This window comes from Poecilia mexicana, unplaced genomic scaffold (genome assembly GCF_051168715.1).
Source record: "Poecilia mexicana isolate PSO_F unplaced genomic scaffold, ASM5116871v1 scaffold_2, whole genome shotgun sequence".
Classification (NCBI taxonomy): domain Eukaryota; kingdom Metazoa; phylum Chordata; class Actinopteri; order Cyprinodontiformes; family Poeciliidae; genus Poecilia; species Poecilia mexicana.
The window spans coordinates 35,538,178-35,561,745 of NW_028263371.1; the positions used below are offsets into that span (position 1 = coordinate 35,538,178).

Below are 23,568 nucleotides of genomic sequence, written 5' to 3' on the forward strand. Positions count from 1 at the left end.
CTTTTGATTTTACTTCAGGTGTTGGAAATACCGAGTTTCCGGCTCCAATTGAACGCAGCATTATCCCCTTTTTCTTTTGTGTTTCAAACTCTCCGCTGAGACCAGAAGTGACCTAGAGAAACGTTGTAATCCACGCGGCGTGAACAATTATCTTATGTCGGTTGGAGTGGGAGCAGAGTTGTCTCGTGATGAGGGCTTTTTTAAGCAGTTTCCCATCCACCGCGCGTGCCGGGATGGAGATCTTATAGCTTTGATGTCATTGTTGGGGCAGCTGTCAAACCAGGCTCATCTGACCGCTGAGGACTCCTGCTATGGATGGACTCCCATTCACTGGGCTGCTCACTATGGCCAGGTATCGTTTTGATTTGCCGACTCAAAGCATTTTTTCTACATTAGAGAAAATAAAAATATTTTATTATAAATATTCAGTTTAAATTCAGCCACAGCGTCAATAACTGTGAGTTTAATCTTGGCGGGAACAGCAACAAAAGCCGTAGACTTAGACGTGTTTGTTTTGTTGAGCGTCTGCTCTGTTGGTTGCTTCTCAATAAAGTTGTGTTATGTGAAAGAGAGAGGAAAAAAAGCCTAACCGGTGCTGCGCTCTCATTGGTTCCCGCTGAGCCAATCACTGCTTTGGCGCGAAGCCGAAAGCCGGAAATGTGAATTTTGTTGTTTTATTTACAAATACATCTGGATAAATAAGAATCTGATCAAAAAGCACTTTTGTTTTAAGAAATTGCCATACCTGCTTTTAACAACAGAATGTATAAAGCTATGAACATGGTCGAAAACAAGCAATAATACAAAAACAGTGAAATGCAAGGATTTAAAGTAAAAAAAAAAAAGACTCGGAAAAACTGGGGTTTGTAAAAAATTCCCTAAGTGACAAGGATTTTAATTTTATTTTTACAACATAATAAAAACTTGTTTTAATGCTTTCTCAATTTTAACTATCTCGACTTTAAAAAAAAAAAAGTCTTTATTAATAATCTTTAAAACAATAGCATTGTACATCAACGAAAGAATAGAACAGATAACAGCAAAAATATATACAATAAAATACATGGGCGTAGGTTTGGGTAGGGACGGTAGGGACATGTCCCGACCAATATTCACGGGATATGAAAAAGTCCCGACCAATTTTGCCATATTGGCTCAAAGAACGTGGATCTACGATCTTTGATTAGCAGCAACAGGCGGTGCGCGGAACGGAAGCTTCTTAGTTTGACATTTATTATGAGCCTCCGAGACCGTGTCGGAACGGTGCTGTCGGGGGGATGGGGGGAGGGGGAGTCAGTTGAATCGTCGGACGTTCTTTGATTAGCTGCAAAAGGCGGCGGCTAGCTGGGCACACGCGTCTCCTTCTGAGTCTCCGAGACCATGTCGCCACCAAAAAAAGAAAAGGACAGACATTAGAAGTTATTTCGCTACGTCGGCTGTAAGTACAGTGAGTGGACCCATAAGTTAGATATCTATCACGCAACGCATTTGTTGTAAAGTCCGGTGTTTAGTAAGGTCAGCACTGAATGTGAGGTAGAATAGGTCTGTTAATTATGTAATATTTTTTCTTTTTTCTTTTATTATTGATTTCTTCTTATCTGCAATTGTGTTTGCTGTATCCAGAGGATATTTCTTTTGATCTTACTTGTAACGTTTGCTGAATTTTGTAAAGGAAAAAGTAAAGTGTTCTTGAACTGATCTGCTGAGTATGACTGTATCTGGTTGTATACACAAGATGTATGATATGGTTGGGGGGAGGGGGTTATTAAGCCAATGTGGTTTCCCCCCCCTTTCTCAAAAATGTTCGGTGCTCTTGGGCATTTCACTGTGCTGCCAGGGGGGGGTGTCAAGGTCCCCACCAAAACTTAGACCGAACCTACGCCCTTGATAAAATAGCATGGTGAAAGGCAAAAAATTAAAGAAAAAACAAACAAACAAAAAACAACATAAGAGCAAAAAAAAAAAAAAAAAAAATATATATATATATATATATATATATATATATAAGGACAAGGATATATATACATGCCAGGGGGGATTTAAATAAAAAAAAAAGAGAAAGTGTCAAGAAAGTCATTTGGGGAGAGTTAAAGAATATTAAATTTGCGTAACAGATGTACCGTTTTTATGGCTTTTAGGTTATCAGAAGACTAAATGAGATAAATGTACATATTCAATTCTTTCATAAAGATAGAGAATAAAGGTTTGCTATTGCTAAACTTGCATTTATGTATAAAAAAATTAGCAAGAAGTATAATAAGGTTGATAACAAAAAGGAGACCCAGTTCTTCTTGTCAAAAGCAGTAAATCCAAGGATAACAGTTTCAAAACTGAGAAGAGTTTGTGGGGAAATAGAAACAATAAGGATCATAATATCGTCCCAAAGTTTTTTGGTGTAGTTACAGCTCCAAAACAAATGATTCATGTCTTCAGTTTGAGTGGTACAAAAAGAGCACAATGTGTCAATATTTTTCTTGAATTTACACATATATTGTTTAGTTGGGTAACATCTCTGGACAAGTTTATAAGATACTTCTTTAACCTTGTTAGTAGCAAAGAATTTATGAGGTAGAGACCAAACCTTCTTCCAAATAAGATCACGAGTGTGCCTGTTCCAAAAAACAGCAGTATCAGGTTGAGAGATGATCAACTGTTGGAAAAGGGCACGAATTTCTTTGTTTTTGGAATTAGATGCCAAACAAATTTTAGCAACAGAAGTGTCCATTAAATTGCATGAGGTGGAGATTGGTTTTTGACTGAAGATGCCTTTCATGATCATAACAAGGCCAGAGGGAATGGCATCAAAGACAACAGCAAATTCCTTAGCAGTTACAGGAAACTTAAAGTGAGACAGAAATTCACTGTAGCTGAACAACGACCCTTGATTATTAAATAGCTGCCCCACATACAATATATTATTTTTTTTCCAGTGGTCAAAGTACAGAGATTCATTCTTGTATAAAAAATCCTTATTGTGCCAGATTATACATTTGTGAGGAGAATAGTTGTGCTTGTAGATCAGGATTAAAATTACAGAGCAGAAGAAAATCAAGACCACCTAACTGAGAGAATAATTAATTGGGAATGAAATTCCAACATGAGGAGGGACATGACAGGTATTGTTTGATCCATTTGACTTTGAGTGTACTATTTAAAGTAGAAAAGGTCAGAAAATCTAGACCAGGGGTCCCCAAACTACGGCCCGCGGGCCGGATCCGGCCCGCCACGTCGTTTGGTCCGGCCCCCTGAACAATGCCGGATCCGGCCCGCCTCCTCATACCAGAGAGCATTCAGTGTTTTTTTTTTTTTCATATATTGTATTTTCTGGTTTATATGTGGATTTTTCTTCAACCACCAGGGGGGCTCTTGAGTAGATGTGAAACTAACTTTCCCTCAATGGAACATATACTAGTCAGTCCCAGTCACCGTTTCACTCACGGTTTTTTTCCATTTGCATTCTGGGTAAAAATCTATCTAAAAGCGCGAATGTGTCGTCGCACCCCCCATTCAACCCCCCCCCCCCCTCGACAGTTTTAAAGACAGAACAGCGCACCCCCCCCCCCGCCTTCAGCCTTAGATAGCAGAGTCCTTCCCCTTAGAGTTAGATCTCGATGCAGCCAGAGGTTCAGCTTTGTTCTGGTTCTGGTAATAGCTGGAGAAAGGTTTTCAACACATCTATTTTTGTCATTCTTAGTAATGGTAATTCCTAAATAGACTACATTCTGTTTAATTGGTATGTTGCTTATACTGGATAGAGTGCAATCCTTAATGGCAAAGAGTTCACATTTATTGATATTTAGATATAGACCAGAGGCTCTAGAAAAGATTTGAATACTATCAAGGGCAAGGGGAACTTGTTCAGAGTCACGCAAAAAAAAGAGTAGTATCGTCTGCTAGTTGCAAACTCCTGTTTGCTATGTTGATACCTTGTATAGGACTCGCTCTAAGATGGGTTGAAAGGAGATGGCCAGCTAGGAGGAAGAGATATGGGGAAACAGGACAGCCCTGCCTGATGCCTCGATGTAATTGAAATCTGGGGGAAGTTCCAGATTTTAACTTTATCGCACTGTTGCCATTAGCATAAAGAGTTTGAATAGCTTTAATGAAGACGGGACCAAATCCAAAATTTTCAAGAGCTAAGAATAAGAAGTCGTGTTCCACAGAATCAAAAGCTTTTTTGAAGTCAAGAAATAAAATAAAACTATTATCTCCAATTAAATCTGAATAATCTATTATATCAAGGATCAACCTTATATTGTTGGATATGTGACGTCCTTTCATAAATCCTGACTGACTCTCATCAATGATATCATGTAGAAAATTCTTAAGACGTTTGGCCAACACTAAAGCAAGTATTTTATAATCGTTATTTCACAGACAGATAGGGCGCCAGTTATCTAAAAGAAGAATGTCTTTTTTTGGCTTAGGAATTAGGGTGGTAAGGCCTTGAGTGAGAGTAGCAGGGAGGGATCCCCTCACAAAGCTTTCCAAATATACCTGTAGAAGAAAGGGGGCCAGCTGTTTGGAAAATAATTTATAAAATTCTGAACTCAAGCCATCTACTCCTGGAGATTTGTTCATCTTGAAGTGTTTAATAGCATCTAAAATATCAGGTAGAGAGAATGTTTCTCTCTACCTGATGAAAGTTTATTACTTTCATCAATTTTTTTTAAGATTTGGAAGAGCATCAAGAACTGTGCAGCATATTCACTATTATATGTGGAGCTGTATAATAATCTATAAAAATCTGCACAGAAGAAGGCAATTTCGCTGGGATCATTGCAGACGTTTTCATTAATTTTGAGTTTGTGTATGGTATTAGAGTTATAGCGGCTCTTCTAAATTGAAGAAGTATGCAGAGTTCTGCTCACCTTCTTCCAACCATCTTTGTCTGGATCTAATGAAGGCCCCTTTTGCTCTCATTTGATACATTTCATCTAAGCTGTTCTGTAATTGTGAAAAATAATTTCTCTCCTGATCTGACATTTGATCCACTGATCTCAGGGAAAGCGTCATTACATTTGAAATAATAAAATCTTCAGTTTTTCTTTTTCCTAGATATTTCCTTACCACATTTTCTTAGATATTTCCCCATTTCAAATTTCATTAGTTCCCAGTTTAACCCAAAAGCATTTTCTGTATTTGCTTTGGACCAGTATCTATCTATCAGAGAAATAAAGCTGCGGATGATATAATCATGCTTTAAAAGCGAGTTATTCAGTTTCCAAAATGTGAATCTCTTTGCACTGTCTGACTGAAAATTTAGCTTTATGTGTATGGCACAGTGATCTGTAAGGGGAGTAGGCAAAATACTACTATTACACATTTCTGATAAATGGTCAGGCACTAGCCATAAATTGATGCGGGATTGGGATGATCGTTGTTTATTATGCCATGTATACATTCTTTGAGAGGGGAAGTTCTTTCTCCATATATCCACCCGACAAAGCCGTTCTATAAAAGCATTTAAATAGCCATTGGCATTATTAGAGCAGTGTGGTGGCCATCTATCAAGTGCGTTATCAGGAGTAACATTGAAGTCCCCGCCTATTAATATGTTAGCACCAGGATATACATTTAACCAGTGAATTAACCGATTCTCAATATGGGAGAGAAACCTAATATTGTTATTTTTTTCATTATATCCATAAATGTTAAGGATGATACATTTTGAAGAGGAAAAAGTGCAATCAATAATAATAATTAAGATTCGGTTTTTAATATTGAAAAGTTGGAGTTCGAATTATTTTGAAGAATACAAACACCTCCTGTACGTTCTGAACCATGAGACATCCACACATTATTACCCCACTGAGACTTCCATAAATTCAAGTCATTAGAAGTAGAGTGACTTTCTTGGAAAAAAACAGTCAGTTTTCATCTTTTTAGCAAACAAAAATAAGGCTTTGCGTTTGACATTATCACGTAACCCCCTGGCATTAAGGGAAACAAAAGATAAAGACATGAGTGCAAAGTGGAAGAAATAGAACTGAACAAACAAACAAAAAAGTGTTCCCTAACTTGGTGTTTTTCAACCTTTTTTGAGCCAAGGTACACTGTTTTAATGGAAAAAATCTTGAGGCACACCACCAACCAAAAATGTAAACAAAGATACTCTGTAGTCGCCTATATTACATATATAGTCATTCTTATCAAAGTGTCTTGAATAGGAATCAAATAAACACAAAAATGGTTTTTTTTTATCACATTTTACATTTCTTATTTCAAATTGCACGTAACATGTCCACTTCAAAAATACACCTGAATAGGGTCATAACACTGTGGTCTTAAAATTAAAGAAAACTTCAAAGTGTTTTACAAACTAATCCACAAGCATTCTTTTAGCCAGAATACAGAAAATAATTCTTATTCTGAAAGAAGCAATAATATTTGGGAAAGATTTCACTGTTACAATATGAAGATTTGCATGTACAGAATGTCAATATCTGTATATTTTACCCATCTAGTGTGAAACCTGTGCATGTTTGGATGAAAACAGCCGATTTCCTGGCAGAAATTGAAGAAAGACAAAGCTCTTCCTCAACAGCTCTCAGTCTCTCTCTGGTTTTAGTTTTTATAGTAACCAGGCTTGAGAAGCTCACTTCACACAGACATGTTGTGGGAAATGGACCCATGTTCTTTCCAACTACTGCTGAGCTTCACTGTCTTTTCCATCACTGTCGTCACAGTCTTGCTAGATACGATCATAGACATCAATAAGTAGACGCCTCATGGAGCGGGTCGGCCCGTTGCAGCGATACGTAATCGCGTCCGCCATACTGAATGTGGCATCTCTGCCAGTAAGCTAATACAAATGAATGGACTGAACTTCAGAAAATGCCATTCCACAAAGTATTTTTAGCTAATGCTCTTCATCGACCCACTCACATATAAACGTGACTATATTTGTGAATTAAACAATCACCAAAGACAACATTTATGACTTTTCATTATATCTTAATTGTAATTTCTGAATAAAGAAAATAAATGTGAACCTATAATACAATTGATTTTGACAAATATTTTATATATACAGTAATCAACATTTATGAACATATGTACACACACAGACGTCAATATATTAAATAATATATATATATATATATATATATATATATATATATATAAAATGTGTGTGTGCATATTTACTGAATGTGGAATATGTGCCAGTAAGGTAATACAAGTGAATGGACTGAACTTTATAAAGTGCCGTTCAACAATGTATTTTAAGTTAATACCTGCCATTGACACATTTTCTCACACACATTAATATATTTGGCAATCAAAGAAATGACTAAAGAGATCGTTTCTAACTTTAAAGAGCACAATTAAATTAAAGACCACAATGTTTTATTTGATAGAAACAATTCTGAAAATTTTTATGACAGATGAACAGACACTTTTACAGTGTTTTATTGAAGAATATATTTACATAATTCCATAGTTTAATGTACATTTAACATTTCAAGACAAGAAACAAATAATTTTCCTGTATTTATTTTTTATACCTTATTGAGAAATGACTTGTTTTATAAATCAGTCATTGTCAAACATTAAACTACATATTTTTCTTACTTTTTACCAGAGAATTTACAGTATGTCAACTCTGCTATTGACAGCAAAGAGTGAAAATAATTCCAACAGAGTAAATTATTTTTTATTTCATTATATAAGCTACATTAATACACTAATACTTCAGATTGAGATATTTAAAAATACACAAAAAGTGAAAGAATAAAACATTTATTTATTATACTGGGAACACTGGTCACAGGCTTCAGTCTGCTGGTCACATTGGGAGAACTCAATGACTTCTGAGACGTCCTGGTTCACAGACTAAAGCCAAGGATAAAAGAGAAATTATCCAAAAGTGTAATAGAAAATACATACGATATGTTTCGTATGTTTCTTTCACATTCAGAAAAATACATTTTCAGCATGTTGGGCTCTGACTCGTAGCATCTTTATAGCTAAATACCGACATGGTGAAGCTGAGCTGGAAAACAGACTGAAGAACAGCAGCTCCAGCTCTGATCCTGACTGATCTTTCCTCACTAAATCCTCTGGTTTCTAATGAACTTCTCCTTTAACAGCGGTTTTTCATCAGCTCTCTCATTAGAAAACAGTATGAAAACGTTAGCTGCTAAGCTAACAATCAGCGGTTATTTCGGGCCAATTAAACTACATAGGAAATATTTTTCGGTTGTTTAAAAGCGAATTTCTGGCTGCAAAGTCAAGTAATTCTGATCTTTCATCCTTACCTGGGGAAGGTAATCCTAATGAATCCAGTTTGTTTCGTAAAACGGTTGAAACAAGTCCACACAGCACAGGACTTAAGGAGCTCCGATCGCTCTGCTGCCACATAGAAGATGGCGGACGCTTTTACGTACGACTCAGCGCTCCATGAGGCGTCTACGTATTGATATCTATGGATACGATGCTCTCACCCATAGACATAATATAAGGATAGACGCCTCATGGAGCGCTCTCGCCTATTGTCGCTGACGAGATTTAGGGCGGCTGAATTATATATATATATATATATATATATATATATATATATATATATATATATATATATATATATATATATATGTGTGTGTGTGTGTTTTTCAGCCGAGGAGTCCAAAATCCGATGTGAGATTCATCCGTGCTGCAGTGAATCCGTCTCTCTTTATAGATTTCTCCCTCTTCTTCCTCACATCGTGTCTTTAGGAAATTTTCAAAACAAAAATAGGATGTATCTTACTTTTGACAGAGTGAAAGAATATAAATAATAGTCTTTACCACCTGTGCAAACTTTGCCGGTGAATGTTATAACACATAATATAAGTTTTATAACATGTGTTACATTGTTTCATTTCTAATATAGGCCCTTGTGTCAGATAATCTAAGTCAATGTTAGAGAATAATTATTTTTTTTAGATTTACGGAATCTCAGTTAGCCTTCATAGCGGGGCTGAACCCGTATTACACCAAGCACTGTAGCTAATATTAGCTGGTAACTCGCCGGTGGACATAAATACAGTAAAGTAATATTCTAATCACAATATATACACAATAATATGTCCATCTTACTTGTGAAATGTTGTCTGTGGAGCCCTCGCATCAGTAATCCATCGATCCGAACATCAATATCCCTCAGTGCTGAGGCATCTTCTGCTGTTTTGATTGAGCAAAGTAGGAGGGTATACCGCTCCAAGATGGCCGCCGTATTTCCTGCGCCGGAGCGGTCCATGAGGCGTCTATGCTTATATTATGTCTATGCTCTCACCACTACCTGTAACATTCATGGCTCACTAATTCTCTTGTTTTAATGTAAAATGGTCTGTACCTACTGCCATCTAATGGTAAGAAAATTACATGATTACGCTGCTAGCCACTACTAACCATGGTTTCGTTCACACTGAGCTTAAGTGCAGCGGCTCTGTTTCCATCCTGTAGATCGACAGACCTCAACTTAAAAGCTGCATCATTTGAGTTTGAACACATTTCTCCGTTGTGCCTGCTGCTAGCATGTGGTTGTTCTAAATCAGGGGTGTCAAACTCAATTTCACAGAGGGCCACTTCAGCATATTGGCCACCCTCAAAGGGCCACATTGACGGTACAAATCAGGAGTGCCCAGCTGCAGTCCTTCAGACTGCAACTTTTAGATGCATCCCTGCTAAAACACACCCCAGGCAAAAGGTTGACTTCCCTCATTAGCAGCAACTCAGTTCTGTAGAGCCTTATAATGAGTAAATGATCCAGGTGTGTTAGAGAAGGAACGCATCTAAAGTTGCAGATAGTAGCTCTGGAAAACTAGACTTGGGCACCCCTAGCATAAAATGTATGAAAATACAATGTTAAAAATAAATTGAACAACACCTCATATTGTTAAACAACTCTTTGGAGGTTCTGGTTAGGAAGCACATTCAAAACCTTTGTTTGAAATGGCGCGTTAAATTCAAGTCTCCATTACAGACCAGAGAAAACTAAAGAGAATGCAACTTTGTGTTAATCCATTTGAGGAGCCGGCAGTTTATCTTGAGGAAATAAATGACGATGCAAAAGTTAATTAGATTGTAACATGCGCAGTGCGCTGCTCAACCACTGCGGAGGCAGTTACGTTACGCCACTGCGAAGAATTAAAAACCGCTGGGAGTAACTCATCCAGCGGATTTAACAAATGGAGCCTTCTGGATTCACGTTACCCAGGAGAGCGGCTCTCTGGAGGAGCTGCAGACGTGACATCTGTCCGTTTCGGAGAAGCGAAAAAAAAAAAAAAAAAATCCTTAAAGCGCACACCGGACCCCGCAGGGTAAAACACTCAGAGTTCAGTTGATCTGTTTGGATCAGACAGATCCAACTGACTGATGAATTAGCGCAGATTTTTCTGCAGATGGGAACCAGGAGGAAGTGCGTTCAGACCCCAGCGGGTGAAGTGATGCTAATTTAAGTGAAGTCGCTTAATTTAATTTATTAAAAGTTATTGGGGCCTCAGTCAGTGGTTTTTTTGTCACTACGGAGAAAAATGTAGATGCATTTATCTGCTTAATTTGTGATGGGATCAGGATTCACGGTGAATATTCACTAAACCGCATAAAATGCGGCTAAATAGTCGATGTTAATATGATTATAATTTCACGGATAAAAATAGTACAGGGCCAATTTTTTTATTTTATTTTATTTTTTTTTTTATTTTAATGTTGTCGGTCAAGATAACGGATAACAAAAAAAGTCTAGCGCGACCTGCCGCCCTGACACCAACTCACACACATCTTCATTCACAGTCTTACTTGTAAATCGATTTTTCTTTTCTTGGACTTTTTGATGTTAGCTTGTCGATGTCTCAGTTTTATTCGCTGGTAAAATCAATAAGCAGCTTAAGGTGACTCTGCTGCTCTCTAGTGGCGAGAAGCCGTAATGTTGGCTGGTAACAATCGGAATGCATTATGGGAGATGTAGTTTGTCGTCAATTCGTGCTCAAAACCTATTTTAAGTCAATCATGGACCTATAAAACGCTGGGGGGGCCACATAAAATGACATGGCGGGCCACATGTGGCCCGCGGGCCTTGAGTTTGACACGTGTTCTAAATGAAAATTAACGCGTTCTTCTTTGATTTACAATTTTGACTTCTAATGATTCACTTCCTGCTAGAGAGCCCCCTGGTGGTTGAAGAAAAATACACAGAAAAGCCGTCACAAAACCGGGCTACAATCCGCATGGTTCAAAGTTTAGGAAAAAAGTAGCAGCTTATTATCCGGAAAATACGGTACCTTAGTGAAATTGAATAATTTCCACGGCACACCTGACGATCACTCACGGCACACTAGTGTGCCGCGGAACAGTGGTTGAAAAACACTGCCCTAACTTACTAAGCAAAACGTTGTGCCGTCAGAGCAATATAAGGAGAAATGACTTTAAGCATAATATCAGGGCACAAAGTGCTTCAACATCAGAAAAACTGTAAAAAAAAAAAAAAACATGCGCCCTGGAAAATACTGCAACTTAGAAGAGGAATAGATGGAAATCTTGTATATAGCAAGAATATTGTTGAACAAATCGAAGTGTTATTACTGCAGATTTACTTTTCAATCACATAACTCCTGCATGCTTGAACAGGTGTGCTTCCATTTCACTTAAAGAGGGGTTATGAGTAGGGATGTGCCGATCAGGTTTTTTCCTGCCGATACCGATACCGATCACCCATGAGGGCCGATACACCGATACCGATCACCGATACCGATCACATAATTATTATTATTATTTATTTTTTTTTAATCATAAACACTACCGGTTACATTATGTGGAAAAAGGAACCATGAATTCATCTTAATTTAGACAAAAACTTGTTTTTAATAACTTTTTTCAAGAAGAAAACTAAACAAAACAGGCATTGTGCAAATTGTACTGCTATTGATAATACTATCTTTAACAGACTGATAACATATGAAGGCTCTGAAGAGGCTAAATAATGCTAAGAGCCAAAATAAAACCTCTCAACATTGCCAAAAAAATTCAAGTATGAAAACAGGATCCATTATAATAAACAATCCAGAGTTACTGAATGAAAACTTCCTGATAGCAAGGCGGCTAGCTGATTACTGCTAGCTCTGATTGGCTGTTTCTGACTCAGCGGAGTAATTATGCAGATCAGGGAGGAGATCGTTTTTTTTTTTTTAGAGATTATCTGTCTCATGTTAGGACAGCGAAAGTTTTAATACGTTTGTAAAATTTATTTTTTTTAGGTTAGACGCTGCAGCTTTAAGCAGGTTCGGTGTGAGAGTCACTACCAGGTGGAGCAGAAGCGAAGCTCCGTCTGTGAAATATTACACAGACGGAGGCGGTTCAACAGCGAGAGCAGAACCAGCATCTTACATCGCAGCTCGAAGACTTAAATAATTTTGCAGTTTATTTGTTTAGCTTTCTGACCGTCATGCTAATCCGGGTGAGTGTTTGTAGCTGTGCGCTGCTTTATTTGCTGTCTGATCCTCCGTATGTCTTTTTTACTGCAGTGAGCCTCGATGTAGCCAAACTCCGTCAACTATGGCATTGTTTTTATGTCGTATTAGCTTCGTTGTGTTGATGCATTTTGACTGCTTCAATTTTCCCCACAACACGCAAACTTCCCCATTCACTCAGTGCGTTATAGTTCCACATCGCTTAGGATTTGTTGCTGCGCGTTTGCGCAGAGTGAAGGAAAGAGGAGACCAGCTGCACAGGCAGGCTTCGAAATGAGATGATCGGTATCGGCAACAAGAGCCAATGATCGCCAATCACCGATCATGCTCTTTTTCACGAAAATCGGCCCGATTATGATCGGTGACCGATCGATCGGCACACCTCTAGTTATGAGCCTTATATCTCGACATTGGAGGCTTGGGGAGGGGAGATTTATTTACCCTCAATGAACGCGCGGCCTCCCACGAAGTAGGCTTTTTTCCCCCAATCTTTCTAGCATCAGCTACCAAAGGCCACAGAAGTTGTCTTTTTTCACGATCGGATTTGCAGAGATCTTCGGTGAAGCGGAGCTTGTTGTTGTGCAGAAATCTTGATGTTTTTGCCGCTTTCCAGAAAGCATCACGCAGTCGGCGGGACAGGAACCTGATGATGATCGGTCTAGGAGCGTTGCGCTCCTTCGTCTTGGGACCCAGGCGCTGGGCGACATCTATGAAGGACACCAGCGTGTTCTTTTCCTCGGGAATTGTAGCCTGACATATTTTAATAGCAGCCAGGCGAGCATCCTCATTATCCCTCTCGCTGTGTCCACAAAGCTTCAGGTTCCAGCGCCTGGAATGAGCTTCCATTTCAACGACTCGGTTCATGAGATGAGTGGTGCGGGAGTCAGAGTTGGAGACGTTCTTTCTGATTAGATCGATATTTTCTTTCAACTCTTTAACTTCAGCCATGCTGGTGTCAATCTTTTTCTCCAATGTCTCGATCCGGTTCCCCAACTTCAATTCCAGACCATCGGCTCTCTCGTTAATAAGCTTAACGAGATAATGAGCTTAACGAGGGCTTAGCGCCCTCTCCGCTATCTCCAGACTTATTCCCTATAGAGCAGGGGTCCCCATACTACGGCCCGCGGGCCGGATCCGGCCCGCCTCCTCACTTGGTCCGGCCCCCTGAACAATACCAGAGAGCATTCAGTGTTTTTTTTCATATATATGTGGATTTTTCTTCAACCACCAGGGGGGCTCTTGAGCCTCAATGGAATATATACTAGTCAGTACCAGTAGGTACCGGCAGCGATGCTCCTTCTACTCAGGAATGGGAGAGAACGCGTGCTGATCACAGAAAATGCCCTAACTTCCCACCATCAAAAGTCCTTTTCAGAATATTTTTTTTCCAAAAGCAACACTGCTGTGTTAAAGTTAATTGATTTTCCTTTCCAACGATACCAGTTTTATGTATGTTTAAGTAAATAAAACACTTTAAATGTTCCAGTAATTTTCATAAATTTTTTGAAAAGCCGCATTATTTATGCTAATTCGAACGCCCCTCCTGAAAGGCGCTGAAACATTGTCCAAGAAAATCGGTTCGGGCGTCACGAACACATGACCAAATGAGCCAACAGTGATATCATATTATTCCTTAAACTATAGGCTTTCTATACATACCCGGTATGTCAAGAGTTATTTTTTTAGTTTTTTTGTAAATCATAAAAGTATCAAAACTTTGTCAAATAGCGAACGAATTATAAAAAATAAACCCGACAAAATGGGTATAAAAATAAAGATCAATTTGTTAGCTTTAATATAATACTGGAACCACACTTGCAGAATCAATGTGCGTGACGCCCCACGCATATCAACACACGAACGGACCTCCCCCGAGACGCCCCTTCCAGCTTTCGCTCTTTCTGTAAGCTAAATGTGGTGGTCAAGCTAGCTAAAAACGAATAACCGGAGTTTTAAGCATCCGGTAGTTCTAAGAGCGGATCGAGTGAACCCCTCCTGAGCTTTTTACCGTGTGCACAGTTCTAGCGGGGACCTGTTTTAACAATTTTATTTTTGTGATTTTGCAAACTGAAAAGCGGACGGACCGCCCGGCTGGCTGATCATGACATCTACCGCGCTATGCCGAGCTCCACAGCGTTCTAACGCGACCTGCCGGAGCCCCGCACAAAGCCTGCGGGAGGAGTTAAATCTAAAGTTAAATCTAGTCGAAACTTTTACAAAAGAGGAGAAATTAAGCAAACATGGTCCCTTCCCCTCCTCACCTGAACGTGGGGTTATTCATCCTCCTCCTCCTTCCCCTCCCCCTCTTCCACAGGTATGCGTTGTCCTTATTATTTAATAATAATAATAAAAAAGCGGATTAGATCCGCTGTTTTTATGGGCCACGGGAATTATGTATGATGATCTGCATTTGTGTGGTTTAGGTTTGTGCTGATTTTGTGCGATTTGTGCAACAAGGACATGAAGCGCGTTAACAGACGTGCTCAGTGGCGGTTTCTGATATGGGAGGCATGGGCAACCGCCCAGGGCATCATTATGTGGGTGGCGGCATGATGAAGTGACTGTATCTATGCTAAAATGATACATTTTAGACATTTTTTATAATAAACTGTACTTTCTTTGGCACTTTTTCAGATGGTCGATAGTAGGGAATTTTCCATAAAGAAAGAAATCTAAAAAAAAATCTCTATTTTCTGCCAACAATATAGAAAAAACTACTAAAGATAGCCATAAATAAATGTTTTTATATGATGCTGCAGCCTAATTGACATCTAGGAAGGAAGTTTCAATGAAATGCATTAAAAAATAAACATTTTGGTGCAAGTCAAAAATTCTCTAAAATTAGATTTTTTTAAAAACAAACAAAAAATCCCTATTTCCTACCAGCAATATCAAGGAAACTATTAAAGATGGCCCAAAATGGATGCCTTTATGTTATTCAGCAGCCTAATTTATCTGTAGTAGAGAAGTTTTATTGAAATCTGATGAAAAATACAAGTTTGGGGAGTGGTCAAAAAATACTTAATTTTGTTAATTTTTTAATTTTTTTTCCGTCTGTCAAATTAGCTTTGGAAGCAGTTTTGCGGCCTAATCTTTATTGAACAGTCCCAGACCCCTACAAAAAATTGAGCCTGTTAAGACCACATAGCAGGACGGACAAAATAGTTTTTGGGGCTTGGTTTCAACATATATTTTTTAATATAGTATCCCAAACATGCCATCTCTGCTGTCAGTGTAAATATTGAAATTTGTTTTATTTTTAAAAATTACATATTTTAAAGAACCTTCATTTTAAAAGTAAACTATTTATACTGTACATATTCATGTTTTTCAATATGATTTATTTATATTTAAAGGATGTCATTACAAATAAGTGTCAAATTTATTTATTTTTTAAGTAATTGGCTTTCAAAAACCCCATCTTTTTCTACTCAAATGTGCGTTTGTGGCAAGGTACACCTACCCCCCAAAATCTCGGAAACCGTTAGAGATAATGGGCTGAATTTTTTTCTGCTCTTTTCTGATAATGCACTTAATAGAAAAATGCATTCAGAGTACAAAAAATATAAAGAAAAAAAATTGGTTGCCGGTACCTAGTACCAGTCACTCACGGTTTTTTCCATTTGCATTATGGGTAAAAATCTATCTACAAACGCGAATATGACGTCGGCAGTAATCCAGCCCCCCCCACACACACTCCCCCGTCCACAGTTTCACTCCCCCCTCACCCCCCGGCAACAAAAGTTTTCTAAGGTTTCTTTCTCGAAAAACTAAGACCGGCCCCCGACCAGAAAAGGGAACAGTTATGTGGCCCTCGCAGGAAAAAGTTTGGGGACCCCTGCTATAGAGCTTTGGAGCTGACGTCACAGCGTATGACATTTACGTCGCTCAGCGCCATGTTTGCAGCCCACAGACCAAAACAAACTAGTCAGAACACCGGTGTTTTCATTGTATTACTGACCGCAGTGAAGTTGTTTTGCAAATTGGATACTGGATATTCGCCCTCCGCGGAGTAAGGGACGTTCAGCTCAAGGTTGATCCGATTTATGAACGCTAATTTCGGCCAGCTGTTCTCTACCGATGCCTCCTGAAGCGCTCGGAGATTCACATAGGGACCGTCAATTTTCGAACAGTCCTGTAAATAAATGCTTTGTCTTGTGACCAACTAATACAAAAAAGTGGTAATTCATGCTATTAAACGAGGCACACTGTCCTGTATAAAATGTTTGTCATATTCAATATTTTAAATAATATTAAATGTTTTCTTCAATAGCTTCCAAATCGTGTGCCCCATTAACTCAAAATCTGTGTGAAATCGTTCTAGTAGACTGTATAAATGAGGCACACTCATCTTTATTACATTTGAACACTTTTTTATATATTTTTTTAGCTATTTGTTTAGTATTTTTCTTCAATAGCTTCTAGGTCATGTGACCTATTAACTCAAAATCTGTGAAATTATTCTACTAAACTACATAGATGAGGCATATTTTTATTCCATTTTGACCCCTTTTATTTTTTAACCAAATTTATATTTAAATAATATTTTTTTAAGAAGTTCATAAAATATGAACTTTTCTTATGTGTTCTTATGTGAACATAAGAACATTTGTAACCTGTAATGTTCAATTACATAAAATTCTAGGACTGGATCTATTTCATTACATGTTTACTTACCTGAAATATGTTAAATACAACAAATATTTATTAAAGTGTGATCTGTTTCATAAAATTTACTTGTCACCTTTATTGTTTAATTACATATTAAATGTTTAAAGATGGGCTCTTTCATCTGGTTTGTGTTATGATGTGGTGTGGCGGTGGACACAAACGCAGCTGGCAGTGGACACACTTTATGTGGATGTTATTTTTAATGAACTAAACAAACTAAATTCAAAATCCAGGGAAAACAAGGAAATCCAAAACACAATGAAACAGGAGACGAGGGATAACAAATGTAACATGAAGATCTAAACCAGTGTTTCTCAATCCTGGTCCTTACCTCCCCCCTGTCCTGCATGTTTTAGATGCTTCCCTTCTGCCACAGACCTGAATTGTATCTCTGGGTGATTAACAGCCTTCTGCAGTATTTGGTCATGCAATAATTTGAATCAGCTGTTCTGGAATAGAGGCACATCTAAAACATGCAGAGCAGGGGGGCTGAAGACCAGGGTTGAGAAACACTGATCTAAACAAAGAAAAACACCTAACTAGTATTACTAAAAGAAGATATATATCTTCCTTTAATAATATCAAATTTTTACGGTAACACTTTATTTGAAGGGGGTTGAATAAGACTGTCATGACACTGTCATAAACATGACATAACACCTGTCATGAACATGAATAAACCTTCATGAATATTTATGACTGTTGTCATAAAGCGTCATTCGGTAAATTATGACACTTTTAATACAAAGTTGACATTATTCAAAATATCTTTGTTATGACAACTTGACATTAACCAGGAAATCATTACTGTTTAAACTTTATCTTTAATAACATAAAGTTACCTAATTTTTAAAGTGCAATCAGTGAAACTTTTATAACAAATTTATATCAGTAATGATTTATTGGTTAATGTCAAGTTGTCATAACAAAGATATTTTGAATAATGTCAACTTTGTATTAAAAGTGTCATAATTTACCGAATGACACTTTAGGACAACAGTCATAAATATTCATGAAGGTTTATTCATGTTCATGACAGGTGTTATGTCATGTTTATGACAGTGTCATGTCAGTCTTATTCAACCCCCTTCAAATAAAGTGTTACCATTTTTACTTTAAATGTGATTAATTTCTTCACCTGTTTACATGCAACTTGAAGTGCTTGAATCAAATGTTTCATGAATATTTACCACATGAAATTATTGAATGAGAGAAAACAGCCACTTCCAACTGTAAACATATTTCTGCAGCCTTACTGAGCTCCTCTCCTGGCGTTTCCTTGTCAGCCTCTCCAACTTGCTCCTCATCTACAGCCTCTGGAACTGTGTTTTCATTATTTACCTCTTCTGGGGTAAATAATAAAAACAGTCTCTGTAACTTGCTCCTCCACTTGTTGATGGTCTTGCTGTTTCGCATCTTTAATTGACGCCCATGTCGGTCCGATGTTGTGGCGTTTACCTCGCAGTAACCCATATTCAGCGCTGGATCCCAATCAGGATTGAGCTAATCCATTTCATACGTCGGTTTGCCTTCAAGAGAACATATCAGAACACACATCAGTATGAATACTGTAAATTTGATAACACTAGTAAAATAGTTTACTTCACAAAAATGTAATAACCTCGATGTCCACTGACAAAACTCGGACTATGCTGTCTAAACAATATAAGCCCGACCTAAACAAGGTTGACCCACTTAAATGAACTCAACAGAAACTGATCATGAGTACTCCCGGACAAAATCATAGCAAAATAAATTGACACAACACTAACAAAGCGAATTTAGACACTCACCAGAATGGAAATGTCTGGAGCAAACTTGTAGGTATCTGGGGATGTTGGAGAAGGTAATATTAGGACATCTCAACCACTGACATCAGGACATTCATCTTCTTTTCGTTAGCTCCGATAGCTTAGCCTCCTCGCGTTGTTTCCAAGTAGGAAAATAGTGAAACTAAAGTCCGTTTTACATCTTTTTACCTTTTTGGTCGTGTGATCGGACAATACTCCCAATAACGCAGCAAGTTCGTCCATCTATCCATCCATTTTCTTTACACCCTTGTCCCTCATTGGGGTCGGGAGGGTTGCTGGTGCCTATCTCCAGCTACCGTTCCGGGCGAGAGGAACGATAGCTGGAACAATTTGTCTCTGTGTCGCAGGGCAACAGAGACAAACAACCATGCATACACACACTCGCATCTAGGGGCAATTTGGAGAGGCCAATTAACCTGACAGTCATATTTTTGGACTGTGGGAGGAAACCGGAGTACCCGGAGAAAACGCACGCATGCACAGGGAGAACATACAAACTCCATGCAGAAAGACCAGGGCCGGGAATCGAACCTTCTTGCTGCAAGGCAACAGCTCTACCAACTGCACCACTGTGCAGCCCCACAGCAAGTTTGTGCCATAGCTAAAATATCTGTGAGACAGTCGTTTTTGTCGGTGGCAACAAAGATGGCGCTGATACCCCTCCGACTAGAGCAGTGACGTCACGCTCCGAAGCTCTATTCAATTTTCTAAATGTACAATTCTTCTTTCTGTCTTTCCTTTATTGTGACCTTCCTCTCTCCCTACTTAATTATATGCACCAAAATTAGTGCAAACACAAAATGTATATTATTTTCTAATCAATTTATTAAGGTACAATTCTATATTTACTCATAACACAGTATATGATGTAGTGATTCAATAGAATTCATAACTAACCTGTTTACACTAACATTTTTAAATGATTAATAAAGTAAAGAAACAAATCTAAAACATGAAGTTTAAGTTGAAAAGAAATTTTCAAAACAGGCATGTTTTGTAAACAGGATACACTGAACTGAATTTATCCTGTGCAGGATCAGAGCCAAGAATGTTCTTGGGTTTTAATGCTTTGTTTAAACATTAGGACAACCGTTCACCATAAAGAGAAATGCTTTACCTAAAGTTTCATAACAGCTTCATAGTTGTGACCCTCTTGGGGACTCTGGAATAAAAGTTTATTTTAGCTCAATGTAATGATGAAGGTCTTTGCAGCAGTCATTGTCAGAGTAAACGCTGTGTGTGCATCTGGATAAAACCTCCTTGTATCCTTTTCTCTCCAACTTCCCTATTTTTTTCCTTCTTTGTGTCCTTTATTTCTTCCTAACTTCCTTTACATCCTAGTGTTTTACCTACCATCCTTCCTTCTTGTTTCAGGTCTCTTCCCACTGTATTAGCGCATAAATCGCTAGTGAGCATTCGTATTTTAGTTTATTTTACATGGAAGGTGGTGTCTGGGAAAAGTCTGGAATATTGACCTGAGAAATGTCAAACCCTAAACCCTAACCTCTGGGTTGTTGAGTATTTACAGTGTAAATGTTGCTTTGACAAGATAAAGAGGTTGAACACAACAGCTGAACTTCCAGGCGTCCCAGGAGGGACCAGAATCCAGAATGCAGCATTTTAGGATTCCTACATGTCACTGTCTGATGTTGTGTTCGATCAGCTGGAGTGCGTGGTGCACCTGGTGCAGATGGGGTGTGAGGTGAACACGGTGACGAGCCGCTTCAACCAGACGCCGGCTCACACCGCCGCGTTCGGAGGGCACCCTCACTGTGTAGTGTGGCTCATTCAGGCCGGCGCCGACATTAACAGACAGGTGCGTCTGTGGAACCCGTTCAGCTGTCCTGTCACCAGGAGGTGTTTGATCCACATCCTCTGTTCTCAGGACTGCGTCGGTGAGGCTCCCATTCACAAGGCGGCTCGCTCCGGAAGCTTGGAGTGTATTCAGGTCCTGTTGATAGCCGGAGCAGAACCACAGTGAGTAATCAGGGTCAACAGTTTCTGGAAGGTATTGGGTTAACAGGGGGGTGGTTCCAGATCTGAAGACCAACATAATGTAAACTGAAGACCAGGGCTCATGGCATATTTGTAAATGTTTATATGTAAGCAACAAGGGCAGGAAGACAGTGGTGAGGTGTGCAGTAGGAGTAACAGAAGGGGTTTCATGGAAATGCTTATGCTCTGGAGACTCGAGATGATTCTCATTTTAAAAGAAAGGTAAAGGACTAAGAAGTCTTGGAAACTGAGGCTGGAAAATGTTGGAATTCTACCGTTAATTCCTGAGTTTTTCTTCCTGTTCAGCTTAAGGAATGCCAGTGGACAGACGGCAGCTGACCTTGCCCAAGCTCACGGATTTCATGACTGCTTCTGCATCATCTCCAATGCCCAGACACATCTGGTCCAGCTTCGTGTGCTCCGAGACTGCGCCCCCTGTGGGCAGGGACAGCACTGCAGGAAGAGGCAGCTGACTCAAAAGGAGAACCATCACATGAAGAAGGCCCGGAGAGCAGAGGGTAAGAAATGTGACCAATTATTGGAGCTAATTGAAAAAAATCAACCATGAATATAAGAACCATGCAGTACAGAAGTGTGTGTTGGAACTGTTGCAGTGTTGGTGCAGAGCAGCATTGGTGATGAGGTGGAGACCATGAGCATGGAGCTGAGCTCAGGTGAGAATAGAACCAGTTTAGATCCAGCAGCCAAAGATGGGAGATTTCTTTTCAAACATTACACCTAAACTCTTACAGATTTGCTTTTGCTGTATTTTCTCCACACACAGATGCAAACACCAATGCATTTCTCGGCGTACATCAGCTCACCCCTCCCTCTGAGAACACCCAACTAGACGAACGCCGCCACTCTCTGCCCAGTCCAGCTGAAATGTGTGGCTCGCTGCACCTGACCGGCAGTCCTGGCAGCTCTGGCTCCAACCGGCCGGAACATTGTGGGGACTCGCTGCTCTACGGACACTACCACGGCTTTGGAGACACAGCCGAAGACCTGAGTGACAGCGGCTGCAGGCAGCCTCTGACCAGCGCCGTCCACCTCTACCACGGCTCATAAATGAAGCTGCTGAGAGAGAGAGGCTCAGAGTCGCATCAGCAAGACTTCAGGAACTTTGGTGCTGAGTAAAGTTCAGGAGGTCAAACTCATGAGTCAGGAAATGAAACTTCTTCACTGTCCTGACATCTTAATTGTTCTTGTTTGTTTTCCCCAGTGTTTCAGACTTAAGAATGGTCCTAAGATTCAATTTTAACGGACAATTTGACAAATAAGTCTGTGTAGAGATGTGAAACACTCCAAAGAATGGCCCATACTAGTCAGTCTGGACATGGTCCAGTCAGGAGAATGGTACCAGAACAAACTTGATTTTCATGTTTAAAGCCACTTTGCTAACTGCACTGTACAGAACGGACACAACGTGATCTAGACACGATCTGAGACATTCTGAGTCAAGTTGAACTTTCTTCAAAACAAACTAAATTGGTGTCAAACATTTGTGCAGCTAAATTTTTCATTTTGCTGCGATCATTTTTACGTTTCCAGAGGTCAGACAAGGTCAACCAGTCCCTCCCATATCTATGATATCAAACTAATTTGAAGTCAAACTGTGCTATTTTGTGCTGCTAAACTTTTCCTCCACAAATGTTTATTTGGGTAATGTGGAGTGGGGCCGGTTGAACTTTTGACCATTTAAACTTTCATCAATATCTTCAAAATAAAAGCAGCACAAAGATTTGATGCCAATTTTGCTTGATTTGAAGAGCATCTACTTCATTCAGGTAGATGCTCTTCTTAGGCCTGGAAAACTATGGAATTGGGAGTTCAGTATTTTTCAGATCTCCAAGTATGGAGAAGGAAAATGAGCATGCAAAAATATTTCTTTTTCCAGACATTATTCTCCATCATACTGTAAACATTGTCTTTTCTTCCCTGTATCCTACTTTACTTTTTACATTAATTTTTTCTCTGTACTTGTGTCCATAATTTGTGCCTTCATTCCTTCAGTTGCCTCCTGATGTCCTTCAGTTCTTTCGCCCTTACTTCCTTACATCTTCTCTCGTTACTTTTTTTTGTTCCTACCCTTCTTTCCTTTGTGATTTGTCCCTTTATTGGAGCTATGTCTCCACCTTTCTTTGGTTCTGTATTTAGTTATTTTATATATACATTTAAGGTGCTTGGAAAATAATCTGAAGAGCTGGGAGCTCTTGGAAAGCATGGAACGTCGACATGAGCAACTTGCAAGTTGCCAGGTTGGTTGCGGCAGCTCCTGTAAAACTGACGGTTCCTACCTGCCACCTCGTGGTGTATTCACGTTTACACCGTTGCTACTTTGCACTATGAGGGGTGGCCAGATGAGCCCCCTCTGTCCATCACCATGAGGATCTGCTGCACTGAAACTAAACTGAAGGCCTCAATGTACCAAAGGGAACATTTTGTACCGTGTTGTGATTCCGTCTCCAAGGACTTAATCCAAACTTGTTTATGTTTTACGGAAGGGGAACCTTGTGCTAAAAGGACAAGCCATGTCAGGTGTGTTGTCACAACTGCCTTACACCAGCAACATTGCTCTTCAGAGCTAATTTTTTATTTTGTCCTGATCTTTCCTAATAAAACCAGTTTTACACTTGGCAACATTC

General features: G+C 39.2%; 1 protein-coding gene across 2 annotated transcripts; it reads left to right on the forward strand.

Annotated features, from left to right (window-relative positions):
• Window positions 1-21: 21 nt before the first annotated feature.
• ankrd10a (ankyrin repeat domain 10a) lies at window positions 22-23,563 on the forward strand. Of its 2 annotated transcripts, XM_088015166.1 has the most exons (6): window positions 22-352; window positions 20,592-20,744; window positions 20,814-20,905; window positions 21,230-21,441; window positions 21,538-21,597; window positions 21,708-23,563. In XM_088015166.1, exons 1-6 carry the CDS (start codon window positions 155-157, stop codon window positions 21,989-21,991), a joined length of 999 nt encoding a protein of 332 aa, XP_087871292.1. In that variant the 5' UTR covers window positions 22-154; the 3' UTR covers window positions 21,992-23,563. The 2 variants fall into 2 exon arrangements, with proteins under 2 accessions (XP_087871292.1, XP_087871295.1); XM_088015169.1 differs by lacking the exon at window positions 20,592-20,744.
• Window positions 23,564-23,568: the final 5 nt, after the last annotated feature.

Excerpts from the sequence above, each read along its gene's own strand:
- ankrd10a (XM_088015166.1), top strand. The coding sequence starts at position 155 with ATGTCGGTTGGAGTGGGAGCAGAGTTGTCTCGTGATGAGGGCTTTTTT. Across the intron at positions 21,442-21,537 it reads GAAGGCCCGGAGAGCAGAGG|TGTTGGTGCAGAGCAGCATT; the intron begins GTAAGAAATGTG and ends GAACTGTTGCAG. Across the intron at positions 21,598-21,707 it reads GAGCATGGAGCTGAGCTCAG|ATGCAAACACCAATGCATTT; the intron begins GTGAGAATAGAA and ends CTCCACACACAG.